General features: G+C 54.1%; 1 protein-coding gene across 1 annotated transcript in view; it reads right to left on the reverse strand.

Moving 5' to 3' along the window:
* Positions 1 to 9,856, reverse strand: part of LOC104865352 — a 29,673-nt gene extending 19,817 nt beyond the window's left edge. Inside the window, exons 1-4 of the mRNA XM_010628828.2 lie at positions 9,795 to 9,856; positions 7,527 to 7,670; positions 7,334 to 7,436; positions 4,094 to 4,210 (exon numbers count right to left, since the gene is read on the reverse strand). Coding sequence (XP_010627130.1) covers positions 4,094 to 4,210; positions 7,334 to 7,436; positions 7,527 to 7,670; positions 9,795 to 9,856 — 426 coding nt within the window. The remainder of the gene's footprint in view (positions 1 to 4,093; positions 4,211 to 7,333; positions 7,437 to 7,526; positions 7,671 to 9,794) is intronic.
* Between the last annotated feature and the right edge of the window lie 175 nt (positions 9,857 to 10,031).

Consider the following 10,031-nt stretch of genomic DNA (forward strand, 5'->3'; position numbering starts at 1 on the left):
AACACACTGAGTACTGCAAAACCACGTCCAGGTAAATTTAAAAAGACCTCCATGAGTAGACCCAGCAGCCATGCAGTGGAAGACTGAGTAGCCACGTGTAGACAACATACGCCCAGTCCAAATCTCAGCAGCATTTAAAAAAAAAAAATTGACATGCTACATCTAACATCCACAGAAAGATACAAAGAGGCCAGAAGAGCCCAACTTTTTACATGAACTTGGCAGCCCTCAGCTGAAAGACTTCTCAGCTTTTCATAAGGCAGTGAGCAAGACAGTATGCTACTTCATTAAGACTGACCGACAGACCAGTGGGGCAGAAGAATGAGTTGAGAAACAGACTCTCGCAGATGTCGCCAACTGATTTTCTTTAAGGTGCGAGGAGAATTCCGTGGGCCAGGGCAGTTACTGCGGAGCCTGGAACTGGAGGAAGGGAATACTCACGTGAAGACAGAGAAGAGCCCTGACTCTTCGTTACATAATCTAGACAGCTCTCGGCACAGATTAAAGCCCAAACCTACAATCACAACCCGGTATTACTAGGCTGGGTGTAGCTCAGGTGTAGAGCACTGGCCAACATGCCTGAGGCCCTAAATTTGTTCCCAGCACCCCTCAAAAGCCACTATTTAGTGACTGTCTAAGGAAGCATAGAGAACCCTACCACTTTAGCATAACTCTCAGATCGGATACAAAAACATGGGCCTCAGTTAAAAATCGATACAAGTTTGATGAGTCTTTTTGTATGACACATAAGAAATGAAGCCCAAGTCAAATACAAGAGACAAGACCGTGCATGGCCTGACAGCTTTGTAATAACTCGACGAGAAACACCCTGAAGTCCACCCATGGATGAATGGATAGTCATAAAGCCAGGCACTGAAATCCAGCACAAGAAACAATTACAGGTATACTAAAAATACGAGTGGATCTCCAAGCAGATCTTCTAGGGACAGAAAACCAGACGCAAAATGTCTGTATGATTCCACTGACATAAAAATCAAGAAAATTCAAAACTTAGCTATAGAGACAGACAGCCTCCCAGAGGCCAGGGTGTACGATGGAAGAGACTGAAATGTCCCTGAGCAGAGTAGGTGTGGACGCACATGTATATATTTCTTAAAATCCACTCCACTGGACACCTGAAATGGGTGGTTTCCCCTGTGTGTGAACTGACGTGGAAAGGGAGAGTAGGGGAGTTTAGTCTTAGAGCAGTGCTAGTGGAAAGGAGGTGTGGCCGGATGGACAGTGCACAGCCAGATGTCCCTTGTCTGAAAATCTTAAATCCTGAATGCTCAAAATGAGAAATTTTTGTGCACCGACTTGACATCGCACTGGCTTTATGTGCAGGCACAGGAAAGATACTGTGTAAATTACCTTAGGCTACGAGTATATAGTGTTCATGAAAATAAATGCATTTCATGGTTAGACTTGGATCTCATCCCCTAGATACCTGATTATGTATGTGCAAATATTTAAAAATCTGAAATCTGAAATCCTTCCTGTTGCCAGCCTCTTGGACCATGGACTCTCAGCCCGTGATTGAAAGGGTAATTAGCAGGCAAAGACAGAAAGAGGTCCACAGTGCACTTAGAGGAGAAGACAGGGCCCTCTGCTCCAGGGAGCAGAAAGCCTGTTCCAGCCAGTGGTGAATGGATGTGCTCGATTGGTGATGCCTGTCCAGCTTGAGGAAGAGAGGGGCACAGGTGCGAGCTCACTGCGCACCTGTGTGCGCAGGCGGCCCTGTGCTGAGCTAAGGCTCGTGGAAGGTGGGCCTGTGACACAGCAAGAAATATCTCACCCAATCACCCCAAGGAGAGGGCAGAGAAAGAGCAGGTATGACTGATAATCACGGTGAAGCAGGGCTGGTTATGCAACCCGACAAGGCTGTCTTCCTGTCTCTAGGAGGCCGCTAGGTTAGAAGTGTCTGCACACCCCTCACCTGCTGCTGGGAAGACTGTGGTCCAGGCCCCCAAAGCAAGAGGGCATCTAGGACCAAGGGTGAGATGCAATGCCTCTGTTACTCTGAGTTCTTTTGCTTTGTCTATCACACAGCAAAAGAACTGGATTAGTTTTTTTTAATTACTTTTATCTTTTATCTTCGAGTAGGGCTAAGTTTTTAAAAACATAACTGTTTAAAGTTTTCAACCTAAAAGAGGGCCTGAGTTTATCCCGGGGCATCCCAGGGACCCATGAGGCCATGAAAGTGCACGGTCTCCAGTCTGAGAGGCCTGGCCCGAGGCCTGCCTGGGGCCCGCATGTCCCGTCTTGCTTCAGCCTCGCCTCTTTCCCATGCAGGGTGGGTCCTGCTGTCTGATTCTGTGCCATTGTGAGCCCTGGGGCCCGCTCAGAAGGAGGGGAAGGATGAATTTGTACCTCACAAAGGCGGCCTGATTAGAATTGGCTCCATTACCGGCCTCGCTGCGTGCCAAGGCACTGTGTGCTCGGATTCGCACCCCCGCGAGCTCCGGCCCCTCCCGCACCACCCAGGGCAGCTGCCTGTCGCTCTGACGTGACAGGGACACAAAGGCCTCGAAACACTCCGGTTCGGAGAGGTCACAGCTGCCTGCACTGTGCGCGGTCCTAAGAGCTGCCCTTCTGCGGAATCCAGAGTCTCTGGCTTGCACCTCGGCGCCCCCAGCCCCTCTCGCTGCTGCAGAGCCTGCGTTCACCTGTGTCTGCATCTTCGCCTTTCCCTTCTGCCCCTGAACTTCGGAATCTTTCAGGGATTCTGCTCCTTCGTATCCTGTGGTCCTGTGTTGAGTCATTCTGGAAATTCTAACCACAGCCGGACTTACATCCTCCCCTACCTGCCAAAACCAGCCTTCTCTGAGGCTCTGAGCCCCAGCTCTCACCTACACCTGGTCAGCTCAACCTGCTGCGAGCAGTTTAGGCTCCTGAGACGGTTCTCCACGCGGCCGCCAGAGGGAGCCTTTCACAGAGAAAAGGTGCGAGAGATTTAATAAAACTCTCAGGGACTCTGCAGTGTTAGAGGGAGGAGCCCAGCCAGCCATCTTCACAGAGGAGAAAGTACTTGGTAAAAATGACGAACAAACATTCATTCTGCATGGTCTACAAAGTCTGGGTAGCAGTGGAGAGAGCCGGTGACGTTTGAACCACCACACCATGAGTCCCCCTGCCTCAAGCTCTGCCCCAGGTTAGGTGCAGCCTGGTGGCAGGGCACATCTCTCCCTGTACCCCTGGGGTGCACCTGCAGGCTCACCTTCGCAGAAGCTGGATGCTGTGAGCAGAAGTCCTGCTCTAGGCAGGTAGGGGAGAGGACCTGCCCCCTGCATGAGCTCACCAAGACCTTCCCTGTCACCTCCAGCAGGGACCGGGGCTTCAGTCGGTCCTGTGGGTGCAAGGAACTGAATCCAGCCTCAGAGGAACAGCCCCCGGAATTGCGTCCTTCCCAGAGCCTCACAAGGGACTCAGCTCTGCTGATGTCCACATTTCAGTCCCCGAGACCCAAAGCTGAGGATTCAGAGCCCACCCGGCTTCAGATGATAACGCTGAGCACTAAAAGATCACACTCCAAGTGGGTGCACGTGTGGTTGTTACTGTGGCAATAGAAAACACAGGTTAGACTGCAATACAAAAGGGAAGGAAGAAAGACGCTAGAGGCGATAAAACACTCAGCAGGAGCAGGACCTTCCTGCACGAGGGTGAGCGTGTCTGTGGGGGCTGCTGCGGCCAGGCCTCGGCTCTGGATGGGCCCCAAAGGAGCAGATCTCATTGGCTTGGGAGTGGCCCAGCTCCAGACAGATCAGAGGCTTCCCAAGGGCCCAGTGTGCAGTCAGGTCCAAGCCCTCTCCCTAAGAGGTTACCCTGACTCGGCATCCTCTCCAAAGGTCCCCCCAAAGTGGGAAGAAGGTGCCTGAGGTGAGTTCTGGGTGGGCGAGCTTGGATGTGAATGCTCCTCTGTCACTTTCCAGCTGGTGCAGCCTCCGCTGTCTGCACGTTGGTTTTTGTCTTGGGAGCATCGGAGAAGTTTTTCTCCAGGCGTGCCCCCTGGAACCTGTTATAGCTGCAACCTCACGACCTCCCCAAACCAGCAGCTCAGGGAGGGCCCGAGAGCAGCCCTGCAGGGTGCACTCACCACTCTCACCACTGGCGCACGGGAGACACAGCGGCAGGCAAGGACTGGAGGCACAACAACAGCAGTCCTGTCCTGGTCCAGGAGAGCCCACCCGCGGCTCCTGGGAGATCGGTACCCCTCTCATGTGGGCCACCTAGCCTCTGTCCAGCAGGAACCCAGCCAGGTGCCCCAGCCCTCGGGGTGAGAGCTTCCGGTCTGACTGTCCTTGACAGCCTCTGGCTGCAACGATTTCCCAGAATCTGGAATTAGGAACATTTCCGAAGAAATCATTAATTCTCCTCCCAATCCTCCAAGCCCTGTGAACTGCCTACTGCTTGAAAAACAAAAACATAAAGTGATTGCTGATTATAGGCTGGAAGAGAAGTAGCATAAATGGTCTTACTTTGGCTAAGTTGAAATAGATTTCGTCTTGGCACAGGCTGTGGCCTCACGGAAGTCCTCTTTCCACCCACACTGGCTGTATGGATTGTCTCCTCTGAGCCGCAGTTTTCCTGCCAAAGATAATAGTAATAATTGCTATTACTGTTATCAGCTTAATAGCCGGATTTTTAAGTACTGTCCTTGTTCCTCTCTGGGGGAGGCTATACACTGGGCCACTTGTTAGAGCCTCTTGGGGAAGGTTTAAAATCCACATTCCCAGGTCCCACAGGGCCTCTGCAGTGCTTCAAACTCTCTCCTGATCCCAAGATGCCAGCAACCAGGATTGCCCACAGCCTGGTGGACAGCCGGGCCGGTGCCCGCTGGGCCGAGGCTCCCATTCTTTGGGAACACAGCCCCTTGATTTTCCCTTGGGGAGCCTCCTCCCAGCACCCATAACTCAGTTCTGACCCAGACCAGGATGAGCAGAGTCAATTCCAGGCCCCTGTGGGCCTTGACCTTCAAACTTGGGTTTCGTAAACTGCTGCAAAGGAATTTAACCAATCAACATATGGGGCTTTGAAAACCCTTAACTTCATTTCAGAGAAAAAGGTGTTTTGTGTGTGCGAGCATTTGCGTGCGCATGCACGTGTGTGTGCATGTGCACGTGCGTGTGTGTGTGTTTGAAAAGAAAAAATAGAACAGGGCCGTGACCTTAATTGGAAGCAGATGCGCAGCCCTTCTGAGCGCTCCTGCTCTCAGCCTGTGAACCGCCCTCTTCCCTCTCCACCCCCACACGGGAGCCCTGTATTCATCCATCCAGGCCCAGAGCCATGGGCACCGGGGCCCCTGCCTGCTTCACTTTCCTCGTAATCATGCAGCATCTGCCGCGCTGAACCTGCCCTGCATCCCTGGGCCTGGCAGGACCTCAGTCACGGGCTCCTCTGTGTCGTCGACCTGTGTTGCTCACCCTGCTCCAGTTCGTGCAAGGGGCCCAGGGGCCTAGCGAGGGGCTGGGCAGACATCCGGCCCCTTCCTATTCCTGTGTCCCCAGTTGGCAGGGCCCTAGGGAGAGCGGATGGTGGCAGCCCTGCCTCTGCTCTCTGAAGTTTCTGAGCTCTCTCTGGCATCTCGCTCCTAGTTGGCTGCTGTTTTTCCCCAAAATCCCTAAAGATGGCTTCTCTCCGCTCCCGAAGGCCACATGAGTGGCCCAGATAACTCCTCACCCTAGAGACCAGAGTGGGCACCACCGGAGTTTCTGCTTTCCCTGGGGTCCTGGGCCTCACGGCCTTGGGGTCCAGCCTGGGACATGGCCTCCTGGTGTGCGCCCTGCAGGCCCAGGGGCCAAGCTCCTTTGTGGCCCTGCTGTTGAAATCCTGATGCGCATCCACGTGGCCCTGGCCCTGCCCCTGCCCCTTCTGTAGCTGTCCTGACCCCGAGCAGGGAGCTGTATGCATTGCGCAGGGCCTGAGGAAGCCACTTAGGAGGCGTGTGGTGATGCTTCAGCCTGGAGGCCACCTGAAGCCCCGGGTCTTCCAAACTCCACCTACCCTCCCAGGACAGAGCCGGTAACCTGGGAGGAGAGGTAGGACAAGTGTTCCTTCCGGCTCTTCCTTCATCCCTTTGAAACCACAGGCTCATCTTCTGCACCCTCACTGCCAACTGCAGGTATTGCTGTGAACTCAGGTGCTCGGGCTGGTGAGTTCTGATCCACTGAAGTGCACAGGCTGCAGTGGATCCTCTGTCAATCAAGGCGAATGCAATCTGCCTACCCGAGTATGTTATATTACATTTACAATGTAGCGATTCAGACTTGTGTGTTAGATATTAGAGAATTAACGTCAGCATGTTGAGAGCTACTAGCAATGTACATGGCCGCCTTATTGTTAGGAGTTCTCCTTAATTTTTAGTGCTGTGTCCTGGAACCTATGGATGTGACCCAGAGTGGTTGAGTCGCCTTGGCTTTGCACATCAGCTGTCTTCACCCAAAACCCTGTGAAGCCTGGCCTTGCTGTTTCTCTTCTGTTCCTGATCTGAGCACTTCCACCTCAGGGCCTTTGCATATGCATTGCCCTGCACAGGGGTCTGTGCCGCAGACCCTTGGCCACGCTGCTCACTCTATCTAATTCGGGTCTCAGACCTCCCCAGCCTCTCCCCTAGCTAGTCCTCCCTTCTTCCTACTTCCTACTTCCTACTTCTTTTTACTATCTCCATCCGGTTCTTTGAATGGGATAGCAAGAGCCTAGAGAGACCCACTGGACACCACATGGTCCCACGGCAACCAGCAAACCCTCAGCTCTGATCGCTCGCTGTCATTAACCGAATGCCTCAACCAGCCAGGCTGCATGTGCTTACCCAGGCCAAGGGGGAGAAGGGCGACCCCACTGCACACGCTGGGTGCGGACTCTTTCCCCAAGGGAAAGAAGTTGCTGTTACCCGGAGAAGGGACCGCTCTGGTAGGCAGACAAGAAACAGCATTGGAAAGAGCCCCGTCCCGCTGGGAGGACTCCCTGGAGGAGCCCGCCTGTGGACTAGGGTGCCCTCCCATTCGGATGAAGCCGACGTGGAAAGCTCTCTGTGGCTGCTGTGAGCATTCAGTGAGCTGCAGGCAGAGCCTGGGTGCGCAGAGCAAGGGGCCTGTGCACTGCCCGGTTCTGCCGCCACCCGCAGCTCTTGGGCCCTAGGTGGTGGAGTAGAGACAGAACCACCCCCAGGTTCATTCACAGATTCAGGTAGCGCTTTAAATAGACTCCGTTTGGGATCTACCCTGGGATAATTACCTAATGTGCCACTTAATAGGAGTTAGTGAAGAACTAATTAATGCAGGCATTCTCTGACAGCCGTCACGGGGAGCTGAGAGCCGGGTAGGAGCAAGGCTGTCACCCAGCTCCTAGAGGTGTCTGAGATGTCAAAGCCAGCCTCGGAGTGGCAGAGAAGGGCTGCCGAGCAGGCATGCTCTTCGACTCCCTTCTCCAAGCTTCCAGGGCTGTGGGAAAGCGAGAGCGGCCACGAGGACTAGGAGTGGTGGGCCTGCGAGGGGTAGGGTGACAGCTTTGCTTTGCATGGGGGACCCCACAGGTCACACTCCCGCTCGGCCGGAATGGAGCCACAGAGAGATACAGTGTGGTCAGCTGGGTGACTCCTGGGCGTGTGAGGGGTGATCTCCAGGGCACTCTTGGTACAAAGGATGTGCTCCAAGGTGAGCAGGCCAAACAGTGGGCTATGGCCGCCAGATGTGGCAGAAGAGGGCTTCCCACGACCCCCACAGCAGCCCCACAGAGCAGGAGGCACCAGGCTGCAGAGGACTGGCCTGCCTGGTCGCAGCATGGAGCTGGGACTCAAGCAGAGGCCACATTGCCCCCAGAGAAGTCCCTACTGTCCACCCACTGACCACCCAGGGGACCCTGAGAAGGGCCTGCTGGCTGCAGGAGGAAATCTTTCCCCTTCCCTTTTGTTTAGATGTTGCTCAGGAGCTAACAAATAAACCGACCCCAGCAGATCCCAGCAGTACCCAAATTTCCATGGCGGTGGGGGCGCACACAGGGGTCCCTAGCATTGCCAAAGGCTGCAACAAAGCTGGATTTCACTAAGTGAGCTCTGGTGCAGACAACACCAGGGAGGGAGCCCAGGAGGGGTCCGCACGCTCTAAGCCCTGGAGGAGGAAGTGGGGGGAACTGGGTTCCTTCCAGTGAATGCTTCTGTCCCCACCTCCTCACCTGAGATTCAGAAGGGATGACATCTGGGGCGAGAGGTGAGGGGACAGGCGCCAGGAGCCCAGACAGGAACGGAAAGTGACTGAGGCCGCCTTGACACACACCCCCGCCACCCCCACCCCGGCCTGGTTCTCTCACTGACTCACGTTTGCTGTTTGCTCACCGGATGCAGGTTCCTGAAAACCCAGAGAAAATTCTAGAGGAAATCCTGCTCTTTGACCAGAGGGGGTGCTGTTGCCTCACAAATGAGCTGCATGAGGCACCAAGGGAAAAATTTTCCACTCTGCAGTCCAAAGACTCGAAGTTTCCATCCATAACCAAGACTTGAATCCTGGCAAACCCTCATATTTTCTCCCGCTGGTACCGCTTCCCAGGGAGGGTCCCTTGGTACTTTCACAGCCGGGGCGAGGGGAAAGGACTGTCGGGGTTAGTGAGCACCGATAATGGACAAGGGTTAGTGTGCCAGAGTCAAAACCTAGTCTGTGCTACCCACTTTACAAGTGCTTCTGGTGCTCACAGTTACCCTGTGGGGGTGTTACCGTCCTGCTGTGGAATCTGGGCAGCTGGTTCCTGGCTGCAGTCTAGGGTCTCCTGTCAGTGAGGACTCAGCTTTTGGGCTGAGCCTGACGGCCCCACAAGTACCCTTTCCCTTGCTGCATTATTGCGGGGGGGTGCTATGTGGGAGGTGAAACCTAAACCTCAAAATGCATTTCTTTTCTTCTTCCTTCCTTCCTTTTCAGCACTGGGGACTGAACCCAAGTCCTTCCTGCTGAGCCCCATGACCAGTGTGTCCCCCGCCCCGACCATAGGGTCTCACTGAGTCATTATGTTGTCCAGGCTGGAACTGGAGATCATTCTGTCTCAGCCTCGGCAGTGCTGGGATTACAGGGGTGGCCACCATGCCCCCCAGAATGACATTTCTGCTCCCCGCAGCCCCTCCCTCCACGGGGCACATGTGTCCGCAAGGCAGCGTTTCCAGGCCCTCCTGCTTTGCCCTCCTGGCTGGGCTGTGTGGGTCCGAGCATCTGGGCCTCGGGGGGACCTGGCAGGTAGGGATCCTGGGAGGAAAATCGAATTAAACAATCATCTGTGGCCAGATGTTCTCAGCTTTTAAGCCACATTTTTTTATGGCCCGGGGAAGGACCCTTTCCCCATTTTGGCATAGGCTGTTTCACATTGTGATGTGCAGGAGGCCAAGATCCTGTCCCCCTGCTTCGGCTAAGCTGGAAATAAGCATGTTCAAGCCCGTGAGTCAGGAAGGGGAGACAGGAGAGGGGAAATGTGTTTTTCTTTCATATTTATGAGAGAGAGAGAGAGAGAGAGAGAGAGAGAGAGAGAGAGGTTGAGGAGAGAGGAAGCAAACAAGGCAGCCATTAGCACGACTCCTCCTACGCCTGCATTTATGGAAAAGCATACTTCAATTCAGTGCTCAGGAAAAATGGACTTTTTTGCAATGTGGATGGCTCGGCCAGCTAATCTAGCCTGTTTCTTGGGGGCTACTCTGAATTTTTGTAAATAAAACCAAGGAGGACCACTTGCAAAAATGAGCATTATTAGGCAAAATGTGTTAATTTGATGCTGACAGGAATAATTGGGCACACGTGACTCGCAGGAGGCTTAAGACGACTCACAGGTTGGAGCTTTTCTTGGTGACTTGGTGATTGTCCAGCAGTGCCCACTCAGCCCCAGACATGGCTAGGTATCAGGGGTCTGCAGCCAGCATCAGGGACTGGCTGCTGAGACTTTCTCCACACAGCAGGGCCCCCAGGCTCGCAGGGTGCTGGGAATGTAAGCAGGAAACTCATGTATTCCGGCCTCTTCCCCTTCCCCTTCCTCCTCCTCCTCCTCCTCCTCCTCCTTCTCCTCCT

This window comes from Fukomys damarensis, unplaced genomic scaffold, assembly GCF_012274545.1.
Source record: "Fukomys damarensis isolate Sample0158 unplaced genomic scaffold, DMR_v1.0_HiC HiC_scaffold_22, whole genome shotgun sequence".
NCBI classification, from domain to species: domain Eukaryota; kingdom Metazoa; phylum Chordata; class Mammalia; order Rodentia; family Bathyergidae; genus Fukomys; species Fukomys damarensis.